Source organism: Astatotilapia calliptera, chromosome 6, assembly GCF_900246225.1.
Source record: "Astatotilapia calliptera chromosome 6, fAstCal1.2, whole genome shotgun sequence".
Classification (NCBI taxonomy): Eukaryota; Metazoa; Chordata; class Actinopteri; order Cichliformes; family Cichlidae; genus Astatotilapia; species Astatotilapia calliptera.
The window spans coordinates 29,850,376-29,874,683 of NC_039307.1; the positions used below are offsets into that span (position 1 = coordinate 29,850,376).

Consider the following 24,308-nt stretch of genomic DNA (forward strand, 5'->3'; position numbering starts at 1 on the left):
ATAGGAGCCAGGAATGTTTGACATGGAGCTGGTCAAAACTCAGCTGCATTACTCCGGCATCATGGAGACCATCCACATCAGGAAGGAGGGTTATCCAATCAGACTGCACTTTCACAGCTTCCTATCGAGGTTGGCCACCTACTTATCTCCAAGCTGATTGTGTTTGAATCATCATTCTCAGCTTCCTTTCCTCAAATAAATTGTTTCTGCTGCCCTCTCCACTCGCTGCTTTCAGTTTTCAAAAATTGCTCAGATGATTGGTCTTTTTTTTCTGGGTAGAATACGTTTCACACACAGATTTCTTCACGCTGAAGTAGCCATCTGGCTTTTGTCACCTCCTGCAGTAGGAGAGCAGCTGAAATCAATTGATCTCACAGCGCCGTTCACTGCCAAAGTAGTCTGAGAAAAGAAAACAATGTCAGCACAGTCCAGCGTTTACAATAAGATTCACAGATAGAAGTTACCGAAGCTGTGAATGCCCAGATTCCCAATAAGCTCTCAGATTCACCACAAGTAATAAGCAAAGATACACAAGATTTAGGTGTTTTCACAGAATTCAGATTGAACTGTCACATGTCGATGCAGGTATAAAGCCCTGCTCTGCCTGAAGGATACTCCACCTGCAGACGGAGAAAACTGCGTTGCCATGCTCCAAAGACTCGGCCCAGTGAAGACCGACTCGTATCAGCTGGGTGTCAGTAAGGTGAGCGTTCTCAGAAATCTGCACACAAGTACAAATCATGAGGTCAGCTATGTCGTGCTGTAGATTTAAAAACAGATGAGTTTTTATTTGTGTGTGTGTGTTAGATTTTTCTGAAAGAGGAGTTGTATCAGCTGCTGGAGGGCAAGCGTGACCGTGTGCTGAACCTCGCTGCCATGACGCTGCAGAGATACACGCGCACGTGCTTCATCCGAAAGAACTTCATCAAATTCAAGCGCTTTCTGACTGTGTTTGAAGCTCGTAGCAGAGGCTACCTAGCCAGGTAACATGCCCATCGTGTTGCCTTCATCTAATGCTTCAAAGCATCATCACTTCACATTTCAAATGTCCTTATATATATATATATATATATATATATATATATATATATATATATATATATATATATATATATATATATATATATAGATATATATTTCCTCCTCAAAAAATACAGAAAACAGAGAAAAACTCCAAATAGTCACAATCTTATTTCTCTATTCTAAAAATCTTAAAGCCGAACACTATCAGTATCATCGGTCTTTTCCTGGAAGTCGACTGAGCCTCGGCTTTCTTCAGCAGCCAACATGTTGCCCTGTTTAGTCTGGAGTTTCAGTCCTGCACTTGGCAATTTAGGCTTTAGGGTTTGGTTTCACAGAGTCAAACAGGTCAAACCTTATCTCAGACAACCTGCTTCTTTGTCCTTGATGTGAGGAGACAAGGCCAGAGGATTCAGGCTGTACTTATCCATCAAAGGTGATAGATGTCTGATTCGCTGCCGGCCCACCAAAGTCCATAGATGTTCCAATTTACATTTTGTTCTACTGTGTAAAAAAATCAATAAAAAAGCACTAAAACTCAAGGTCAGACATTTCAAGACATTAATTATAGTTCAGCAGCGGCCGGTCTCCCTCTGATGAATTTGGGGAAATGATACATTAAATCTTGTTACACTGGTTGCAGCATTAATTCTTGTTAGAGTAAGATGTCAGACTTTTGAACAAAAACATGGCAATTTTATTCATTTCTTTATTTACATACAGTCATGATAAAAAGAAAGGACATAATAAAAATGATATCAACTACTTAGCAGGTTTTAAAATTAGGTAAATGCAACCTGACATCAACAAAAGTGGATTACATATTAAACTTTGTCATTGTTTTCCTTTTTTTTTTTAACAAAAATTAAAGCAAAATGCAGAAGCAGTGTGTGAGAAACTAAGTGCAGCCCATGACTTAATAGTGTCTAAAACCACATTTAGACATTTGCATACAGTAATCATTTTCTGTATGACTTTATCAATCTCTCACACCTGAGTGCTCCAGAGCAGAAACGTGCAAAAGCACAACAGATTCGCTGATGATCAATTTGATTAACAGCACCCAGCTGCTACTTACCCTCTCAATTCCTATGGAAGCAGTAAGGGTGATCTTAGTTTTACACACACTGCTGCTGCATTTTGCTTTAGTTTTTGTCAAATAAACGCACGACAGTGTAATATGTCACATTTGTTTGCTCATCTGAGATCATATTTTTGTCATTTTAACACCTGCTGATGACGTGATTGTTTTTATAACGTCCTAAAACATAAAACTTCCAAATTTTAAAATCTGATATGTCAGTGATTTTACCATGACTCTATGTACTGAACATTAAATCAGTGTTTTCTCTGCTCTCTGTTTGCTTCTTTTCAAATCCTTCATGGTTAATCCTTTCCCTGAACAGGAAAAACTTTGCTCTGAGGAGGAAGTACCTAATCAGGTTACGCTCCGTCGTGCTGCTCATCGTCAATCGCCAGCGTTACATGAGGGTAGGCGCACACGGTTTGAATAAACTGCTGGACACTTTTACATATTTCTAAAAACAAGCGAACAAATAAAAAATGAACCAGCGTGTCAAGTATGATGCTGTTGTGTTTCTGTCAGACAGTGGTGGAGCCTGCAAGGAAGGCGGAGGAGGTGAGACAGGGAGGACGTAGGGAGAATACGTCAAAGGGAGGAGGGCCGCATTTTGAGTAAAAGAAGAAGATTTCGTGTACGTGTATAAATGTTTGAGTGTGTGTTTGTGTGTGTGTTTGCAACGTGTGCAGGATCGCATCAATCGAGAAGTGGTGAATGTGACAACATTGCCCATTCCCGCTGAGCTGGCCGCCCTGCTACAGGCTGCTTCAGGTACACACACACACACTCATATATAACACTTGCTGATATGAAGACAGTGCTATAAAAAACCTCCATCAGAAGATGTGTTCCATCTTGTTTGCAGGTGGCCTTGAGAATATTTGCTGTCGTATTTCTGTGCTCACACACGGCCTGCTGCTTTTGTTTGTATGCGTGTGTCGTGCAGGTGGTGAGGAGCTGCATTCTGACTGCTTGGCTGTCGTTCAGGCTCCAAAGGTTCAGGTTGACCCCCAGTTGACCCTGCCCCTGGACATCAACAACTACCTCATGACACACTACATCCGGGCTATGTTTAGGGTAATAATGAAGATACACGCACAGTTATGTTCAGATCGTGTTAGAGGACATTACACTGACTTACATTTATCGCATGTAGACTTTCTGTAACCCTAAACATGCTACTGCTGCCACTTGCTGAACCATAAACCTTTTACTGTAACATTAAACCAAGTGGTTGTCATAAAATGTAATTATTTACATCAAGAGGACTTGCTTTTTGTCACCACAGAGGAAGCAGGTCTGCACAACATCACTGTCTAAACAGCTTCATGTCCCTTACAACAGGAAAAGTACAAGCACTCAGGAAATGCATGTAAATTTTTGTGACTGGTTTAAATAAATGGGAAGCGTCACAGGACTCATTTATATGAGGGTTGTAAATGGTAACTGGATATATTATTTCTCAGGCTGAGTGTGTGTGTGTTTATAGGAGCCGTTGTTTGGGATGGTGACTGCCCCGCTGGAGAATTCCCTGATTCGAATGGATGAGGAGCTAAAACACGGAGCCCTCAACGTTTTCCTTCTGGTATAGTTGCATTCAGTTGTTGCTGGGTAACTCTGGTATCTACAGTGTAAATGAAAACCTTGCGGTGCTGAAAGGTCAAATCTAATGTCAGGAAATGAAAAGCAATCAAATGAATGTGTCCTCCAGTTTTTGGCACTTTAAAAATCCCTCAGCTACAGTTAAGTCCACAGGTCTTTGGAAAATGATACTTTTTTTTTTCTTGTAATGTCGCCTCTGCATGACACTTCGGTGGATTATAAATCAAACATTCAAACAAGCAGGTGACCAGGTGAAGCCGGGTCTCTTGTTATTTCATTAAAGCTTAGGCAGATAAAAGATCTGTGGCTGAAGGTGCATTTGCTGGCTCTTCAGCTCTCAATACGAGGTCCCAAGACATGCAAGGGAAGGAAGCTGTCAGAGAGGTAGCAAAAACTTTAGGAGTGGCCAAATCAACCCGCACCAGAGTGATGGGAAGAGAAAAGTATGGAGAAGGAGAGAGACAGCTCACCATCCAAAGCATATCACATTATCTGTCAAACATGGGGGGACAATGTTACAGCATGGGCATGTATGTATGGCTGCCAGCTGAACTGGGTCACTGGTATTTATTGATGTTGTGACTGCGGATAGAAGCAGCAGGATGAATATTGAAGTGTGCAGGGCTACACTCTCTGCTCAGACTCAGCCAAAAGCTGCAAAACTGATTGGACAGTGCTTCACAGTGAAAAAGGATAGTGACCTAAAGGAACCCAAGAGTTTGTCCAGGCGAAGAAAGTAGAAAATATTATTCAGTGACCAAAGTCAGTCACCCGATCTCAACCCAGCTGAGTATGCTTTGCAGTTAGTGAAGGCAAAACTGAATGCAAAGGGACCCACAAACAAGCAAGCATCAAGCAGCTGCTGAAGCTTTCCTTTTTTATGGAGCTTATAGTTGGGGCTGGATCAGGTGACCTTAAATCCGCCCTTAGTTATGCAGCAATAGGTCTAGGCTCCTTCATGGCTTCCCATCAAGTACTGACTGTTTCTTCTTCACTTACCTCTTTTCACTCACAGTGTGTTTTCACACCACTCTGTTATTATTAATTAGTTATTATTAATCTCTAGCTCTCTTCCAAAGTGTCTCTTTTGTCCTGTCTTCCTCCCCTCACCCCAAACCGGTCATGGTATTCTGCTGGAGGTTTCTTTCTGTTAAAAGCGAGTTTTTCCTTCCCGCTGTCACCAAGTGCTTGCTTATAGGGCGTCGTTTGATTGCAGGTGTTTTCTCTCTATTATTGTAGTGTCTTTACCTTACAATGTAAAGCACCTTGAGGTGCTTTACATTCAGTTTTTGGTGTTTTAAAAATAAAACTATATAAATTGAGGGAAATATGCATAAACATAGCTGTAGTTCCTAAATAGTTCATTTAATATTTATATGAAACCACTTAATTAAAGCTCAAAGTCTGCACTTCCATCACATCTTAGTTGCTTGATTTAGTATCTGTCCTGGTCCAAACACTTGTGGTTCTAACTGTATCTGTGTTGATTTAACCATCAGTTTAATTGGACATCAACTGTTCAAAATCAGTAAAACCTTTTTTGACCAAACCTATAAATTTGGGGGCTTGAGTTTTACTTATGCATGTCTTAACTACCAACTACCCGTGCCTTTAATAGATACTTAGGTTCATGGGTGACCCAAACTTGAACGGGGCTCAGGAGAATCTGTTTGGGAACTACATCATCCAAAGAGGACTGGCCAATCCCAGCCTCAGAGATGAGATTCTGGTTCAGGTGGCAAATCAAGTAAGAACCACTTTTTGTGTCTACTAATAAACTATATTACTAATTAAATATTTTCTTAATTTACTTCATTGCTGTCTTTTGTACCACTAGGTGTGGAGGAATCCTAACATCCTAAATTCAGAGCGCGGCTGGCTCCTGCTTTCTTCCTGCCTTTCTGCCTTCCTGCCCTCTCAGAGGCTTGCAAAGTACCTGCTGAAGTAAGACGTTAGCCTGCAACATATAAACCATCCATCACTATTAGCAACAGTTTATTGATCTTTATGCTCTAAATTAATATGTTCTTTTGAAGTATTTTGCTCCTTGGTATATTTTTGCTGTGGTTGTGCTGATACTTGTGTTTGTTCATGCTTGTTGTTGTTTTGCAGGTTTGTGTCTGACTATGGGCCGGAGGGCTATGACTGTGTGTGCCAGCACCGTCTGCTTCAGGCCCTGCAGAGGCTCAGTGTCGGGCCAGAGTATGTCAGGACGTACCCACCCTGCCTACTGGAGTGGACCGCCAATCGCAAGAAAGCTCACACGGTTCTGCACGTGCACTGTTTCGATGGTGAGAAAATGAACAACACACAATGAAAACCTTTATGAAAGAGAATGCAAGCATATATATATATATATATAATTTTTTTTTTTTTTTTTTTTTTTTTTGCTTGTTTATATTTTTAGAGATGTGTCAAAGTGCCCCTGAGCCGGAGCCTGGGTCTACCAGCTATATTTGTAGTCAGCATATTCACTTTCTTTGAATTTAGTTAAGCTCAATCCTATTTTCAAATCATTTGTCGTTTTGTAAAACTTGCTAAGAAGCAAAAAGGGAGATGATAAAAAGGATGTTGAAAAAATTGCATTTATAAATTTTTTTAACTACCCTTTGCCTTTTTGACTGAATGCTCTTAATCTGGTGCAGCAACACTGTGCAACATGTACACACATAATAACTATGAGAGCCAATCAAAGGTTACCTTACCTGATATAAAGTTGGAGGATCTCCATTTTCAGGATCACCTCCTTGTGTACCTCTGGTTCACTTTCAGTGAGGATGCTGCTCTTCTATTGCTCTTTGGAAGCGGGTTTGTTTTTTTTACCTATTTGTAAAAGAAGATGGGAAAAGGGCAAAAACCAGGTTAAAATGACTCATGTCTCAGTCTTTACTGAGACTAGATGGTGTCAAGTATCATGTCAGGAGCATGATGTAGGAGAATGGTCCTATTTTTTTCCCACATTCAGCAGGCATTGCACTGTGAATTTATTACCCAGGATCGGTCTGTGAAAACTAAATCTTTCTGTAATGTCCTGAGATGTCCAAGGGAGATTATTCACTGCCATTATTCACACCGACACAATCATCGCTCACCACCCACAGTGTTTGACAAACGATTTTGTCCTTTTCTCCAAAGATAAATTAAAGTTGAAGCCTCGGAGTAATCTAAAATTAGCGGGAGACCATCTAAAATGTGAGATTGGCCACATTTATATCTGTATGGAAGGAGTTGTGGTCTTATTATTGAACCTATTGAACTGGTCATTTGGTACAATTTGACTCCCTGTAGCTCGACTGTCTTTATTTCCCCCTGAGCCCTGTCAATGTGTGCACTCTCCAGCATGACAGCGGTAGCTGTCTCTCTCTCTCTCATTTCCGCCTGTCATTCAGCTAATCTGTCCTCGAGCCTCGTGGCAAGTCCGCTGAGGATTAGACAACACCTGATACTCGCTCTGGTTCACTGGTCTTGTTTGTGCCTGTTTGCTGTACTGGTGTCTGTGGGAATCTTCCCAAACACACCAGTGAGGGCGCTGAGAAGTTTGTTTAAGCAATACAGAAGGGAGAATGAAGACAAACACAGCATGTAGCAGTTCATTTTATTCACTCTGGGACATTTGTTCTTCAGGTGTGTCCTTTCTGTGTCCACTGCACTCATGGACAACAGGAGAAGAGATGGCCAAAGACATCTTACAACACAGGTAGCATCTTTGCACAAAATTCACTGGGTAATGTAGAAATGCTGAAAAGAGAAAAGCTGATGACAAGTGAACAGATTACAGTCTTGTATTGTGTGCCTCTGTGTGTGTATGTGTGTCTAGGGGTGTGGTGGAGGGCCGTCGAGGATGGTCGGTGCTGCTGAAAGAGCCGGCTCAGTGGGTGGAGCTAGAGGGCTCAGACTACGTTCTGGACCTGATGTCAGATCTGGAACTTTCTGCTGACTTCCCCAAACACAGCAGCTACTTCATCATCTCTGCACAGGAACCAGCCAGAGTGCGGGCCAATGCCAGCATGTAAGACACACACACACACACACACACACACACACACACACACACACACACACACACATACACACCCAGAAATCTCTGAGATTTCATGAACCATTCCAGCCATATGGGGTTGAGTTTGTCACTGTTTACATTTTAAGATGATGAAGTTAACAAGTGCATTTTCTCTGGTGCTGTACTTACTCATAACCTTGAGATACTTTTGAGATACAACTTCAGGCCTGCTGGAAATATTCAACTTTCCACTGGTAGCACAAATTCCATTTAAAAATGTACCAAGGCTCTTTGGATCCATTGTTGCAGGATTTTAAATAATTTCCCACTGGAATTTTCTTTAAATATTTCACAAAAGGCTAACATTAAGGGACACATCAACAAGGTTAATATAGATTTATTTACTGCAAATTTAGATTTTCTTCATTCTTGCCCTGTTATTGATGTCACAACCCCAGATATTTATCATTTAACAACCACTAAACCCAAATACCTAAGCATACATGATGATTTAAAAACAACTCCACCTTGACCTGATACATCTCTGAAATGTCAGTATGATGAAATAATATACAAAAATTTTCCAGCCTCAGAGGTATTTTAACTTAAGATGCTTAAGGTTAGTATAGTTATAAATTATGCTTTCCTTTGTCTGTACCTGCAAACTGAGTGATTCAGTTAGAAACAACAGTAAATATTGTTTGTAGCTGTTCTCAGCAAAAAAAAAAAAGAAGTAAAAAAACAAACAAACAACAAACTCCTTAAGCTGCAGACTGTATATAAAAGATGGAAGTTGCCAGGATGAGGACATCAGGGATTCATTTGTGAAGCCACGTTTTAAAAGTTAGATTTTAGCATTTTGTCTGTCGCTGTCTTACTTTTATTTAAGCTGGAAGTGGGACACTTGAGTGATTAGAATGCTGCATAATCAGCTAATGTTTGCAAGCTTGGCTAGCAAAGTGCATCTGAAAAACACAGATATTTGCTAATTAATACTGTGTAGCATACAAATAAAATGCTAAATCTCACCCAGACTTCAAAGTGTATTCTTTGTCAGATCGTTGTCAGAGAAGCTTAGCAGGTAGCTATTGGTTATGGCTCTCTGGGTTGGTATCCACCTATCATTAATGCAATTAAATAGATGAATAAGAAGACTGAACATTTGTCACGAACTGAGAAATTTGCTATGGAGACCAGAACAGGTTTTTGTTCCAGGGTGAAACATGTCGATTTCTGCTGTGAATTTGGATATTCTGGCATGTGAGTCTCTGGGGACTGACTTTCACTTTTGAATCCAGCCTCAAACACCAATTCTTTGGCTTCATTTTCCAATCGCAGAGGTTGCCCCCTGCTTAAAAGCAACTGCACACTCCCTGCTCGGCACCAGATAAAAATGCAGTAGCACAAATAGTGACTCATTGGTTAACAAAGCTGAGCTTTTATTAGCTGAAGACAGTTGGTAAAGACCAAAAATGGAGCTTCCCAGAAAAACACAGACATGAAAGTTGCTTGGAACTGTTGGATGTGTACATAACTAATTGTTTGCATGTTAGTAAACCTTTAAACAACTTTAAAGGACATTTTAAAAGTCTGTAAAGGTGTCGCCACCAGTTTTAAACAGCCTTTTCTTTCTTATTGTGCCACAGAAGCCTGTTGGGGGGTGGCTTTAACACGAACGATGATGTCATATCTACAGCCATGTCTAGCTCGGATGCAATCAGCCAAGGTACGTCACTACACCAAACATATGTGTGCACATATTGATTGTGACTGGAGCAGACTTCAAAGTCCTCTCCCCTCTCTCAGACCTGGAGCCTCACAGAGGGATGGATCGTTATCTTGACAGCCTGTTTGACCCTGTGCTGTCTGACGGAGCTGGAGTAAGTTACATAATTCATTCACTCTGAAACACTTGCGCATGCGAGCAGACTCCTCCATCAACCACTTACTGTCAGTCACTGTAAATCTCTGTAGAGCTCTATTTTTAGAAAGTGGGCATGGAGTGTGCCTTCAAGGAATGAGCTGTATACTGGGTAAAAGTCAGTTAGATGTACAATGCATATAGAGAGCACTTTTGCCACTAGCATACAGACAGTTGTGAATATACCTCTGAGAGCAATTTCCAATAGAAGCACCCAATTTCAGGTCTGTCCTATGGACATGCAGGTCTGAGATGTTCAGAAAGTCTAGTGTTTGATCCAATAAACCTTTTTGTAATTTTGCAGCCATTTTTTCCACAGTTTTTCCACCAATAATAGTAAAAATATAATACAAAACATAACTGGATGGTGCATAAAATGAGAGTAAGGACAAAAGTCATTAAAGAGAGCAAAGTCTAATTAAAGAAGAACAATAATTGTTTTACATCACCTTCTCAACAGGCGTCATCGAGAGACTGAGAACATTTAAAAGGACACGAGACTCAGTGGGAGTTTGGTAGAGAGTGAATATCATAATGTGAGGCCCTAATAGCAAAAGCCTGAGCGTCTTTGTCACAAACTGTGAGCTCCAAGTTAATTACAGCAAAACTGTGACTGGGAATTAGGGCATGTTTCTAGAAAGGAGGATATTTAGTAAAGTGTGTCTGGTGATTTATGTTTTTTAGCCTGGTTGTGCCAGATAAAAGCTTTTTTCACTTGAAAATTGTTTTCTTACAGCAGTAAAAACACTTATTCTTCATCTAAAATGTGTGATTGCAGAGAATATCTGAAGACTGAGTTAAAGCCTTTTGTCAGGGCAGTGTTGCAGTGAATGCGTGACTTTGTCGGCCGGCCAGTCCTCTGGACGCCGATGTGGTGAATGTTAGTCGTGCTATCGGATGTGGCTGACAGGAATTAGCATGTATCAGATGTGTTCTACAGACCTCTCCCGGCCAGCAACCTATTCCGTTACCCAGTTACCGTAACTGTCACAGCCACCAGATCGCCACGATGATTTCCCACCCAGGGGATCTGCTTACGAGGGACTGACACTCTGGCAAATGAAGGGCTTATTTTTTAATGAGACATGGCCTACAAACGCACACACTCCTGAGGATTTATGGGTCAGTGGCTGATTTCTGATGGAACGGTTGCACACTGAAGAGGGAGATTCCTCTGATCACACAGCAGACAGTCACTCGCTCTAAGATACTGTAAGCACAAATGCTGTTTCAACAAGCAGACACACAGATACATACATATATTGTATATATATTTAAATATATACACACATACAAATATACATAGAGAGTTCTGTGCAAAAGTTTTGAGCTATCCCTCTTTTCTCTACATTTGCTTACAAGCAGCCTGACCTTCTTGTGATTTTTAAAATGGACAGTTCTCCAGGCTTTCTGAAGGCCTTTCAGAGTTTTTCTTTGAAGATTGGCTGCTTTAAAAAAAGAAAAAAAAATCAGTTTCGACCTTGAACCTGACATTTTCAGAGGAATTATTTTTTTGTTAAGCTACTTTTAAATTGTACCTTTAGGCACTTGTTCCATTTTCTTATTTTGTATCTATAAAAAATGACAAATATAAGAGTTTGAATGGGATCAAATGGTATTTGTGCATCAGCTGTTAGCTGAAAATCTTTACCTCAGCACTGTGTGCAGTGTGTCCTTAAAAAATTTGAGGAAGCTGAACTTTGCTGAAACCTCATTAGAAATGGTCTGAGTGGAAGTATGGCTGTGGAAAAAGCCATGGAAGCAGAGAAAATGCCTTTGGTTTGCCAAATTATACAAATTACACAAGAGCTGGACCGAAAATCAGTGACAACAGGTGTGATTGAGCGATTAATCCAAATTCGAAGTATTTCAAGTGTTTCTTAATACATTTAGAGCAAAAATGACTTTGACTCTTTGGTGCTTGACCTCACGGTGATTATATTCATCTTTTATATACAGCCTGTGGTTTTAAAGTCTGCTTGTGTATCCTCACAGGAAGTAGAATCAGCTGGAGGACTATCCAGCCGGATGAAGGGAGCTGGGGGAGTTGGTGGTGGTTGGCATCAACAAGGAGCATCCACGGGCCCACCGCCTCCACCTGGAGGTCAGTCACAGACATGGACACACATGCTAAATATTTACTCCTTCGCACTCCACAGTCCTGACAGATGATTAGCGTGTGAAATAAAACAAACACACTTAACATCTGACAGAAACTGGATGGCTGTGTGTGTTTGTGTTCACAGCTGTGCGAGTACTTCCTGTGGGAGGTGTGATGTCGCCTCCTGTTGCTGCAGTGGCACCTGTAACACCTGGTTTGTATAACGAATGATGATGATGGGGGGGAATCATCAAACATGATTTTCCATCCTGTTTACTGTGTTTTTCCTCCAGATGCCCAGCAGGCTGTTTTGTCCCAGCAGCAGCAGGCGATTGTGAACCAGCAGGCCGTCATCATGGTGCGCCTCGGTTTTGGATCCGCGTCTGTTTATCTATCCCACTGCTCTCTGCTACCAATGTAATGTGTCATGTTCTTGTTTCTCAGGCCCAACAGATGACTATGCAAGCCATGGCTATGGTCGGCAGCCCGGTGTCGAGTCCGCCCACCTCCCCGATCACGAGCCCTCCCATGAGTCCTCTGTTCCATCACCCTCTGAGCCCTTATGCCCCCACGAGCCCGTATGCTGCCATACCGCCAAGCCCGTATGCAAACATGCCACCGAGCCCCTACGCCAACTTCACCCCAACTCCCTTTGCTGCAGCAGACATCCCGCCTCGCCCCCATCCTCTCTCTGCTCAGGCTCCGTCACAGCCTCAGGCTCGGCCTCCTGCCGGTCCCCAGACTCAGCCTCAGGCCTCCCCTGCCAACCCTAACCCTGAGCCAGCCTCCACAAAAACTGACAAAGCTAACCCAGCAGCACAGGTCAGTAACTCCGAGACATGTGAGGAAACAGTTCGCACTGACACGTTGCGTAATATTCCAGCACTGCGAGTGTATAAAAGAGGCTGCCGTGAACTTAAAGCAACAGGAGACATTATCCAGGAGAAGCAGTTTATTTGAAATACAAAGAAGATATGTGTTGTCAGGATAATAAGCAGCAGCTGGTTCAAAACAAACAACAAATATAAAAACCAAAACACATAAATGCATCAACCAAAGATCTGCAATAGTAAACGTACTAATTTCTATGCCTAATCAGCCAATCGAAATCAAGCGCATCTGAAAGTGACTCTCAAATGTTCAGACAAATGAGGGTGAAGCAGTTGTGCGACTACAGCTGCTGCGGAGGCGGCTGCAACTTTTCTTTGGTTCTGATATCTTAGTTTTACTCGTGGAGATTACCCTCTGGGTCTGCAATCCTCTGTAACTCTCAGCTAAAAACTCACTAATTCATTAAAGAGATAAACAGATTCACAAACACAATGCACAGCACCCTGAAAACACAAATCTCTTTATAAGGTGAGAACAATCAGCTGTGACTGAACTTGGATGAGTGACGAAACGTTTCTTCCTTATTCGTTTCTTTATGCACAGACGCAGACGTATTATATGGTATAAAAGACAAAATAAGGTGAAATTCGGTGTCCGCCTTGGTTACTGTTTTGGTTTTGTTTTTTTGGTTGCAAATTACAAATTTAGTTGCCAGTCTCATCTTCCCTTTGATGTGATGCCCAGAATCCCTACCTCCAAACATTTACTCTCACAGTTTGCCCATCTTTATTTCCCTGGCACACGTTGCTGAGTAAAGTGCCGTGTATTAAGTATTCTGAGGAGAAAATTTCAGACAGGTTATGGGCGAAGCAGTTAAATTGGATTGAGGCACATTCCATCAGTGCGAAATTTCAGCTCACTAGTTAAGAGCCATCCATCAGCGGCATTCAAAGACCAAACTGAATAGAATATCTCCCTCTGTCTCCGCTACATTCGCTAAGTTCATGTCAAGTGATGAGATCCTCGGGTCATCCTTTTTTTTTTCCTCCGAGCTCATAAATTTCTGGGATGGCAGCTTTGATTTGTACATTGAGATATGTAAAGTTGTTTCAGCGTCTATATGACTTTTCCTCTTACATTATTATAAATCCTCATGTTTGTAGTGGTCAAAGGGAAAATAGTTATCTGAGAGGGAAAAATGTCACCCTGTGCATTGACTGTATTGTCCTTTGATCCACCAGTTTTATACCTTTCATTTTAGACCTTCCTTCATGTCAGAACTCTGGCATGTCTATCTTTTAATGTTACAAATCAACAACAAAAACGTCCCCCAAAAACATTATGCACAGGTGCAGACTATCCACAGGTTTATCTGCACCAAAAACACTGTCAGCTTCTTTTTTCTTTGCTCCCAAACTGACTTCTCCGGCAAAATTGCAGATGACTACATTGAACATCTGCAGAATCTTGAGTGCAAACTCTCTGTTTTCTCGCTGTGTGTGTCTATGTGGCTTTTTCAGGCTCAGTCAGCCAAGGACAGCGTCCCTCTGAGAAAAGCTCCGGGCATCCCCGTGAACAAGGACAAACCAGTCAGGAAATTTGGTAAGAGAGTGAGAGAGAAGTTCGCTTCTCACAGAACTCTCATTTAAGAGAGCAGAGGAAATCTAATCTGTTTTTGCGGATGCCTCAGCCCCGGTTGTGACGTCTCCTCTGCCCCCTGCTGGAGAAGTGGTGAAGTATTCAGCTCAGACTTCAGATCATGTCGTCCCCAGCCAAGATATCCAAGGTAACTGCAATTTTTGACAGGTTCACACACACATGTGAATAAGCGAGTCTTTTTCTTGACATTCTTGAAATATTGTATAAAACTTTGAAACCACCCTTTGTTGACATGTTTTATTTCATTAAAAAGAAATCATTAAAAGATACAACTCTCCACCACCACCGACGGACCCACTGCCACCTGGCAAGAGGTGAGGCTACACAAACACGCACGCGCGCAAACACGTGTTCTGTGTTGAGGAATCAGCTCTCAGCTCGGTGATCAGATTTTCCTACAATAAACTTTGCTTGTAAATCCAGCACAGCAGTTGATGCTGTCTGCAGACACAGAAATAACTGCGCACGCTGTAAACAAAGCACCGACAGACACCGGCTCCGATGTTAACGCCTGCATTAAGCACGCAGCACCAGAACGATCGTGTTTACACTCAGTAAACATAAACGCAGATTATACAATTTGATGTATTTGTAGTAGAAAAACCCTGCGCACCGTAATGTGTGATGTTGACACTGTGTGGTTGTACTTAGGAGACCAGAAGGGAAGTTTAAGAAGGCGCAAACACCTCGCGATGAAGCTTTACAGATCCTCAAACCACAGATGGAGAACCCTCCTGCTCCACAGGTGAACACACACACACACACACACGTTAATGCAAGCAGCATATACAGTTGTGGTCAAAAGCTTAAATCCACTCGTCATGGTAATTTAAGGTTTTTAATTTTTTTTTAATTTATTTTGTTCTTTTTACAAGGTGGAATGATTGTACAGATGCAGCTTTAATGACTTAAAAAACTACAACTGGTTTAATTTAGTTTGAATTTATTTTTTTATTTTCTATAATCCACACAAGGCAAACCAGTCCCACTGGCAACAAAACTGGTCCAGAGCGTGACGCTTCCACCACCGTACTTAACAGCTTTTGTTCTTAGGTCTGAGCATCACCTGCCCCTGTGTGGATGCAAACTTTTGACCACAGCTGTAAAAGGTCACATAACAAAATGTTTTTGTGTCTCTTCAGCCCAAACGTCCTGCTGCTGCTTCACCCTCTGCGTCTGCAGTGAAAGAGGCAGGGTTTAAACCCACCAAGAGCACAAAGACCAGAGCGCCTGCCCGTCCCCTCCCCATACCTCCTCCAGGTATACACTGATTTGTGTACAGATGAAGCTAAATCACTTTCCCTTGTTAGAAAAATCTCAGCTTTAACCAAACAACAGTAGTCATCTCAGGACCCTATAATCCTCAGGCTCAAAGAGGATCGACCATGACCAACTGGGATGAGAGGAAAGAGGAGAGGGAGCAGTTCTGTTTTGTTTAGATCAAATAGACCTTACAAGAAGAAATTACGTGCTGAAGATATTGTCTGGCTCACAGAAAACCTGCAGAACCTGATTTTAGTTCAAAACTGTGTTTCAAGGCTTATAAATGATGAATAAAAAAGAAAAACCCACATGAGCCCTGTTTTAGCTTCCCTTCACTTGGGAAATTAATTTTAAGATTTTATTATTCACATTTTAAGCGCTTTATTGCTTGGTTATGAGCATTATTACTGCTGCCCAACCAGCCAGATTCTCAGCAAGGACTCGGATGACTAGATCAAGTCTAAAGCTGAGTGTTTTTTATTTTCACCAGGGGACTCTAAGCTGTAAAACTGGTTCAGTCAGTGACAAATTTGCCTTTATAAAGTAACTCATAATGTATTTGGAAAAGTGCTTTATGAATAAAGTGGTTGAAATTCCCAAGCTTTTATTTCTCCTCCAAACCTCTATGCCACGTGTTTAGTTAATGTTTTAAAAAAATAACATATATGCTTATTGTTACATAAAGTTAAGGCCAAGCACCCAGAAAAGAGTCTCTTAACAGTTTTCAGGTACTACTGGGTCATTATGTTGCCTCCTTGCCTCTTTTTATCTACTTCTCTGTCCTGCTGACCTCATCTAGGAAATGCCACTTTAATGGTTTCAGGCTTCTCTGAGAATTTGAAATAGATTTCTAGTAATTTGATATCTGGTTATTATAAAGTTTTGGCCTACTCACTGGATAGTTAATGTCCTTGCATTTGGATTCATTTTGTTCTTTAAGTTGGTTATTTGTGTTCTTAGTTTCCTCAGTGTTTGCCAGTCTGCTCCTCCATCTTTCTTCTTTCTGTCTTAATGCCATGGTTCCACCTGAGTAATTTCTTTTGTTTAATGCAGAGTCTGCATTAATTCTCTTTCCACTTTTACTTAACACTTGGGTTTCTTTCCTGCCCTGCATTAGCGTTTTTCCTGCTTCCTGAATGTTTTCACCTGTGTCTAATTTCCCCTCCTGTTCCTTGTTCTCAGTTAACCCAGTGTGTATAAATAGTCTTGACTCCTCTTAATCCCTCTCAGATCATTGGTCTCCTCCCCCTGTTTTTCTGTGATCTGTATGTTCTTTTAGACTTTTAGTATTCTTCACTTTGCCATTTAACAGCTTGCTTTTGTATCTTGACTGTCAGTTGTAATTTTCCTGACATCCCACACTACCTGCTTGTAAACACTAAGTAATAGCTGAGACAACTGTAATAGCTCTCTAAAGGTCAGGATATTGACAGCTGTGAAATGGGACTGTCACAGCAAGCCAGCAGTGAGACCCCACATGACCCTGACGGCACATAGATTCTGAACTATTAGAAACGTTTGACTTTCTGTTAAAAAAAAGGTTTACAAAATGTTGGAATGAGTTTTCCCTATTTTCTGTAGTGAACTAATAGCAGACATAAAGATTCACTTCAATGCCTTCACATTAGCCTCCCCTATACTGTGGAGTGCTAACTAGCACAGGTTAGGGTGCTAAACAGAAATGGGGAGCATAAACACCCTTGTCTGGTTTCCCCTCCTATTCCTTGTTCCCAGTTAGCCCAATGTGTATAAATAGTCCTGTCAGATCATTTGCTTGCCTCACTCTGTGTTTCTGTGATCCACACATGATCTTTTAGATTTTAAGGTGTCTTAACATTGCAAGCAGTTGTTAAACTGCTTTCTTTTGTGTCATGCTTGCATTTTGTAACGTCAAAATAGATAACTATAATAAATTACTCTGGACGTCAGGGAAAGGAGGGCAGTGAAATGCAAAGTTTCTTTGCGTAGCTTAAAGCACAGGTTTGCCTGAGCACAGTCTCATCTCTATCCTCATGTATAAATAAGAGTGTTGACTGGAGGTAACACAGACATAATCTGACCTGTTTTATGCAGTCTCTCGAGAACTTCCAGTAGAGACACAAACTATCCAGACGCAGCTTCATCAGAGGACCAATGAAGAGCACTACACCTACACCAATGTTCCCTGGAGGCTGTATCTGAGGAAGGAAGTGAGCACATATACAAATATAAATCCTAAAAATTCCACTTATTCTGACCTGTATCTCCTCACTATTAAACCACGTTTCCTACCGCATTTCCTTTCCTTCACAGGTATTTTATCCCAAAGACAGCTTCAACAGTCCCCTGGTGCTGGATCTAATTTTCAAACAGGTAACTTTTCTTTTCTTTTCTTTCTTTTTTAAATTTCCAACCCATTTGAGCTCAATAAGTTTAACTAATAACGCAAAGATCATAGAAAGATTCGTCTTAATAATTTCTAACAATTCCTCTTCTCTGCTCTCCTCTGTCCTCCAGATAGTAAATGACACCTTGTCAGAGGCGTGTGTTCGCGTCACCCGGGATGAAAGGCAGAAAATGAAAGCTCTTTTTGGTAGTCTGTCTGTTCTTCCGGGAGACATTTTTTAAGATCGTATGCTTGAATCTCTTTGACATTCATGAGTTTGTGTGTGTCTTTTTGTGCAAATGGCAGCTAAGCACGGCGTCAGACAGAATATGGATCCAGTGGAGGAGCACGTAAAGAAAACTGTTGTCACAGCAGCCAGGGAAACCTGGGAAATATACTTCTCCCGACTCTTCCCAGCCTCGGTGAGCCTGGCGGTGAATCCTTAGGGCAGTATGATTTCTGAGTCGGTGGGGAATTTTCATTTTTAATAACACTTTTTTATATTTTTTCTGTCTACATTTCTGCAGGGTAGTGTAGGAACGGGGGTGCAGGTATTGTCAGTGTCCCACAGTGGAATCAAACTGCTAAAGACTGTAAAAAGCAGTGCTACAGCTCCAGACTACTTCCGAGTCCTAAGACCGTACACGTATGTGCTTGTTTGTCTCTGTGTAGATTTATGTCACAGACAAATACACCAAACATACACGGAAATACAGCACATAATGCAACAAGCAACATTTGCACAATTCTAACAATCTTGACAGTCAGTATTTGGTGTGAACACCTTTAGTTGTTAACACAGCCTGAACTCTCTTAGGAAACCTTTCTCATCTTGTCTTTAAGAAGTATTCAGGAATAGTTCTCCAGGCTCCTTGAAGGACATTCAGAGCTCTTCTTAGGATGTTGGTTGCCTTCTGTTCTCTGCTGATATGATCCCACACTGCTTAAAAGAGGTCTGTTGAGGTCTGGGCCTTGGGGAAGCCAATCCGTGACTGATAGTTTTTCACTTTTCTGTCCAGTTATGCCTTTACTTTACAGATGGCTATAGGCACTCACTGTTGTACCTCTCATTTGATCTCCTCTATACATACTGATGACCAAAAACTTTCAAATTTGGTGCTAACCCATCTCAAACGAATTAGCACTGTTGCCTCACAGCAAGAGGGCTCTTTGTGGAGTTTGCATGTTCCCTCTGTGTTTGTGTGGGTTCTCCCAGAGTCCCGGTACTCTTGCTTCCTCCTGCAGTCCAAAGATATGCAGTTACTGGGGTTAGGTTAATTAGTAACTCTAAACTGCATAGTTGTGAATGTGAGTGTGAATGGTTGTCTGTCTCTGTGTGTTAGCACTGCGACAGACTGGTGACCTGTCCAGGGTGTATCCTGCCTCTTGCCCTAAGTTAGCTGGGATAGGCTCCAGCAGCCCTGCAACCCTAACAAGGGTAAGCGGAAGAGAATGGATGGACTCCATTAGACCTGTTGCTGCTGCTGCTGCTGATTTTCAGTCCATGCCTCAGCCTTTTCTCCCTGTTTTCCTTCATGGCTTCTTCTTTCCACTGTCACCATTTCCATTGTCAGTGAATAGTTTTTCCTATTTATTAGGACATGACTTTCTGCTATCGATAGTTTCTTACCTGACACTTCTTTTATTCTTTGGCTTCTTTTTTTGTATATGAAACTGAAGAAATCAATTATGTCTTTATATATCAGGCCGCAAAAAAACATTCCTCTGAAAAGGACTGAAAATGAGGGGAAAAACCAGCCAATGTTCAAAGGAAAACTTTGAATGGTCTTCAGAAAGCCTGGAGAACCAGACCACCTAAAAAAATTGAGAAGAAATGACGGTTGCCTCGAGACTTTTAGACAGTCCTGTATCTCCAAGCTCTCACCAATCTGTTGTCTGATAGTGTGTTTTATTTTGTTTTGTTTTTGTTGTTTGTTGTTAAAATATTTACTCCGCTTTTTTTCCAGCTATGCCGACATCCTGTTTGTGACCATCCCATCTGAGAACATGCTGGAGTTCAATCTGACCAATGAGAAGCTCATACTGTTCTCAACCAAGGCACCACAAGTCAAACACCTCATAGACATGTTCATCAATGAGATCAAAAAGGTACAAAGCACACACACACACACACACACACACAATTCACCTGAAATATTCAGCTTAAGTAGGTTATACCAACGTCCAGATACACAAAGATAAACAACAATTACACATATAAAACATACGCAGGTATTTGAGCTGTTTAAAAAAAAAGAAAGAAAAACCAAAAATAAGCTCTTTTTTCTGTGTTTTTCCCCTTTTCCCCCTCAAGGACTCAGACTACGTGATTGCAGAGCGTAACTTTGTTACAGATGAACGCTCGATGCTCAGTTTCCATAAAGGTGACATCATCAGGCTCCAGGTTATGGATGGGCTGGAGAAAGGTGAGGCACTGGTGTGGAAGTCACGCTGTATTCTGTGTGAATCTGCGGCAGACTCATGAGCTCATATTTGCCTTTGCTCATTCTCCAGGGTACAGCTATGGCTGCGTGGTGAGGAAGAAGGTTGTGTTTTTGGAGGAGCTCAAAAGAGACACTCAGGACTTTGGTATTTATGAAATCCTGTTATTTTAATAACAAAAAACAATCAGTTTTGCACAGAGTTCCCAGATGTTGGACGAGGCCCAAATATAAACAAAGCGACAATTCAAAATGACGGTTTTAAAGGATTTACTAAGCTATGCTGCGCTGTGTACCCTGGGGATGTGAGGGTATTTTTAAAGCCAGGGAAGAATAGCTGCAGTCGTGTTGACGGCGCCTGCGGCACTCTTTAAATACAATATTGTATCAGAAAATTATTTTCCAGATGGATGACTGCAATGCAGTTCCAAAACTATTGATTTATGTGTTTTCTTGAGGACATAAAAGATGAAATGGGATCACAAATGTCACGTCAAGCAGTCAGTGGATAAGACAAACTACAGCAGAAGTTTGCGCACATATTTCTAATTTAATCTGACGTATTGGTTTTGTTTTTCGGGGTCTTAAATTCAGAACTTATAAATTGCTCATATAGCACTCCATGCTCATGTTTTATTCATGTGAATTCTGCCTGCGCCATTGAGACCGCTCTCATTCAACCACAGTCTTTAAATGGTAGCATAAAAAGCTATATTTTTACATAAATTAACCTTTAATGTTAAGTTGATTTATGGGCTGCATAAAACATTTTTCATCAACTACGTGCCTGAAATGTGTGTTTGTTTTTTCTTTTTTAAGATTCATTGCGTGTGTTCTTATGAAACACAAAAAGGGACTTACTGCTGACCTTGTGGCAAAGTGCTGGTCCCTATAAGCCGACGTTTCTTTTACTTCTGCCTGAAACAAGATGATCTCCAAAGTTGAGACACAACGGTTTTCTTATCCAGTTACTTCTGTCACTTCTCTTTGAGTTGGTCCCCGGCCCTGTTTACTGCTTGAGGATGTTAAACTTGACCTTATAGCCACATGAAAAGCTAAAACAGTTTTATTTATTTTTAGAAAGGAAAGCAACATTGTTTTTGAGCACTATATCAAAATTGGAAGATTAACAATTCAGGTTTTTTTCAGTCATATTGCCACAGGAGTATAAAATCATGCACCTAGCTATGCAGTCTGGCCATACAAAAATATGTGAAAGAATGGGTCAGTCTACAGAAGGGATATCCAACTCATTTTATGTAATAGGCCACATACTGCTTACTTTCATCTAAGAGTAAACCTCCCTTTTTGTCACTGTAAAGAAGTTTAACTGCACATTAAATCTGTCAAATATCGTAATATAAGCAAAAAAAGAAGGAAAGTTCAACAGTTCAACTCATTTCTTTCCTGCATGATAAAGAAATTAAGTAAATAAAAGACATCTGTCAGCACGATAATCCCCAGACTGACCTGTAATTACAAAAATATTTTCATTAATTCACAGGAAATTCTGTTTCTTTTTATCTTACTGTTGGTCTATTGCAAAAATCAGACTGAGATTTCTATTGTAGATAGTGGAAAAAATGGGTTTTCTCTCATTTTTTTGTTTATCTTTTACATAATTACTTTGGTGTAGTAAGAATGGCCACAGGGAGGTCTTTATCAGTGGAATGCTGTATTTTAAAGTACACAATTTAAACCCTCCTTCACATTTCCAAAGCCATCAGGTGGGCGAGATTGGAGTCCTTGTTGATTTCTTCCTCCGGGTCTTAAGTTTGACACTCCTGTTCTAAAGGGTTTCCTAAATTTGGGTGTGGAGCTGTCATAGGATGGTAGCTTTGCTACAAGTCAGTTGGTGACATTTCTTCACTCATAGATATTTCCCAATCAACTGCAACATGTACTGTTGCAAAGTGGAAGCATTTAGGAACCACAGAAACTTGGTGTAAACTTACAGAGCAGGTTGATGGGTTGAGCTCCAAACCTCCTCTGGCATTATCATAAATACGAAATCTGTATTTATGGAGCCATGGAAACTGTGGCATAGGTTTCCATGGCTGTCCAGCTGCATGCAAGCTTTACATCACTGAGCAAAATGCCAGCTGTCAGATGAAGTGTCTCAGGACTCTAGAGCAGTCAAAACATATTCTGTGGATTGATTAATTTTATTTCTCTATCTGGTAGTCTGATGGATGAATCTTGGTTTGACAAATGACAACTGCATGCTTCTAACTTTGCTTCTTCTCCTCAGAAAACTGAACCAGTTTTCACATAAGTCTGAAAAAGAAAAAAACAAACGGCGTCTCTGGAAACTATGAGCCAGCTGACAGGTTAAACTATTGAATATTGCAGCATTAATTTCATCACTCGCTTAGCTTCGAGGATTGCTGCAGCACCATGTCATGTTTGGGATCAGGGTTGGAGGTTGCCCCATATCAGATAAGTTAGCCTTATGTCTCTACAATTATAGAGGAGACTGCCTTTTGTGCCAGGTTATCAGTGTGGCAGCAGAGAGGTGGGAGGGGGATCACATCTTGTAAATGAATGCAAAGCCTGCAGATAAAGATCCGACCACTTTAATTGAAAAGCTGACCTGCTGGTAGAGGAAAGGCCGATAGCGATCAGGATTTGCAGTAAAGCAAAAGCTTGTTTAGGCACAGTGAACAATCAGCTGTTTGCCCTGCATCACCTGCACCTTGTTACCCCTCTGCTCTGTCTGCGCATCAGGCTGGAAGTTTGGCGCCGTGTTCGGCCGCTCCGGCGCATTCCCCGCCGAGTGCGTCCATCCCGTCGCTCCTCCTGACTTCCTGTCACTTCCACTGGACCGAAAGTCGGAGCCTCGAGGTGGAGCAGGACAGTTCGCTGTGTCATCAGCTGTCGCTGTCGCCGTAGCATCCACCATGGCCGCGCATGAGATAGATCAAACAATTGAGGTTCACAGACACTCACACACGCATACAGATTGCTTGTTTTTCTGTCAAACTGAATTCAGGTTGTTTTTCACTGTCACTCTTTGCCTTTCAGAAGGTCTCTGTTGATGGCTTTGCTGATGGAGATCTGGATGAAAGCGCCCTGCAGGACACGAAATATGACATGCTGGAGTTTGCCAAGAAGTACTTCAGACAGGCGCCCAGTGGGAAAGGGTGAGGGAAAACACAGAATGAGTTTACCGTGCTCTAACAGCAGAACAGGAAAAAGATGTGTTAGTTATCTTTTGTTCTTAGTAATCAGCAGGGAATAGACAAAGCCACCAGACTTCCTAACAATAACACTGTATTTTCATGTAAAATTATCACTGAGTGAGAACATTAGAAGCAACAGAATGTCTCCTTAATTTTAGTGCACAGTCTTCAAGTGGATGCAGCTGCTGAGCAGCAGGAACAGCGAACCTGTTGCTGTTAGAAATTTCACTAGGCAAAGATAAAAGAGTGAAATGAGGAGGTACGGCCCGAGAAGGAGCATCAGAAAGGGGCATCGAAAGTAATCAAAAATACTTGAGTTACTTTGAAAATCATTTAGGAGCTAGGCGCTCCTGTGTTCACAAGTTCTGCATTGAAATACAATTTACGATGCTAAGTCCTGCTCCAATGATAGAATATTAAAATGATGTAACACTGAGAGGTACTAATCTGCATCATAGGTACACTGAAATCAGTTGTGTCGAAAGTGCTTGCGTACTCTTGTTTAGATACATATTTGAAGGTTGCTAATTTTCAGGCAATTCAAATAAATGCTGTTTTATTGGAACTAAAAGGCAACATGAGGCATGACTGACTGTGTTCACAGAGATTCCCTGAAGAGCAAAAGCAAGAACAGAGACTCCCGGGAGCCCATTGAAATGATCAAGTTTTCCAAGGTGCCTTCTTCTTTGCTCTCAGTTTTGCTGTCGTAACACTACGGCCGCACCGCGTCGTTCGCGTAACTTTTCTTGTACTGTGTTCACCTTTGCAGACGCCTCTGACTGAATCTCTGATAGAGTTCACAGACCCGGCCATGAACAGAGTGGCAGCCGATCTCTTCCTGT

The 24,308-nt window shown here is 41.4% G+C and overlaps 1 protein-coding gene across 1 annotated transcript in view; it reads left to right on the forward strand.

The window, feature by feature from the left end:
• The window catches only part of myo15ab (myosin XVAb), a 55,372-nt gene that overhangs the window by 24,260 nt on the left and 6,804 nt on the right, over positions 1-24,308 (forward strand). Inside the window, exons 30-65 of the mRNA XM_026171576.1 lie at positions 5-129; positions 586-703; positions 808-983; positions 2,427-2,511; positions 2,627-2,659; positions 2,791-2,872; positions 3,048-3,178; positions 3,591-3,686; positions 5,322-5,450; positions 5,541-5,647; positions 5,816-5,994; positions 7,328-7,400; positions 7,521-7,712; positions 9,350-9,429; positions 9,510-9,583; positions 11,620-11,728; positions 11,871-11,939; positions 12,019-12,083; positions 12,170-12,547; positions 14,077-14,158; positions 14,247-14,342; positions 14,469-14,529; positions 14,867-14,960; positions 15,358-15,475; positions 17,552-17,667; positions 17,771-17,830; positions 17,975-18,050; positions 18,150-18,265; positions 18,371-18,489; positions 19,811-19,952; positions 20,158-20,269; positions 20,358-20,432; positions 23,012-23,217; positions 23,309-23,427; positions 24,071-24,140; positions 24,236-24,308. Coding sequence (XP_026027361.1) covers positions 5-129; positions 586-703; positions 808-983; positions 2,427-2,511; positions 2,627-2,659; positions 2,791-2,872; positions 3,048-3,178; positions 3,591-3,686; positions 5,322-5,450; positions 5,541-5,647; positions 5,816-5,994; positions 7,328-7,400; positions 7,521-7,712; positions 9,350-9,429; positions 9,510-9,583; positions 11,620-11,728; positions 11,871-11,939; positions 12,019-12,083; positions 12,170-12,547; positions 14,077-14,158; positions 14,247-14,342; positions 14,469-14,529; positions 14,867-14,960; positions 15,358-15,475; positions 17,552-17,667; positions 17,771-17,830; positions 17,975-18,050; positions 18,150-18,265; positions 18,371-18,489; positions 19,811-19,952; positions 20,158-20,269; positions 20,358-20,432; positions 23,012-23,217; positions 23,309-23,427; positions 24,071-24,140; positions 24,236-24,308 — 4,036 coding nt within the window. The remainder of the gene's footprint in view (positions 1-4; positions 130-585; positions 704-807; positions 984-2,426; positions 2,512-2,626; positions 2,660-2,790; positions 2,873-3,047; positions 3,179-3,590; positions 3,687-5,321; positions 5,451-5,540; positions 5,648-5,815; positions 5,995-7,327; positions 7,401-7,520; positions 7,713-9,349; positions 9,430-9,509; positions 9,584-11,619; positions 11,729-11,870; positions 11,940-12,018; positions 12,084-12,169; positions 12,548-14,076; positions 14,159-14,246; positions 14,343-14,468; positions 14,530-14,866; positions 14,961-15,357; positions 15,476-17,551; positions 17,668-17,770; positions 17,831-17,974; positions 18,051-18,149; positions 18,266-18,370; positions 18,490-19,810; positions 19,953-20,157; positions 20,270-20,357; positions 20,433-23,011; positions 23,218-23,308; positions 23,428-24,070; positions 24,141-24,235) is intronic.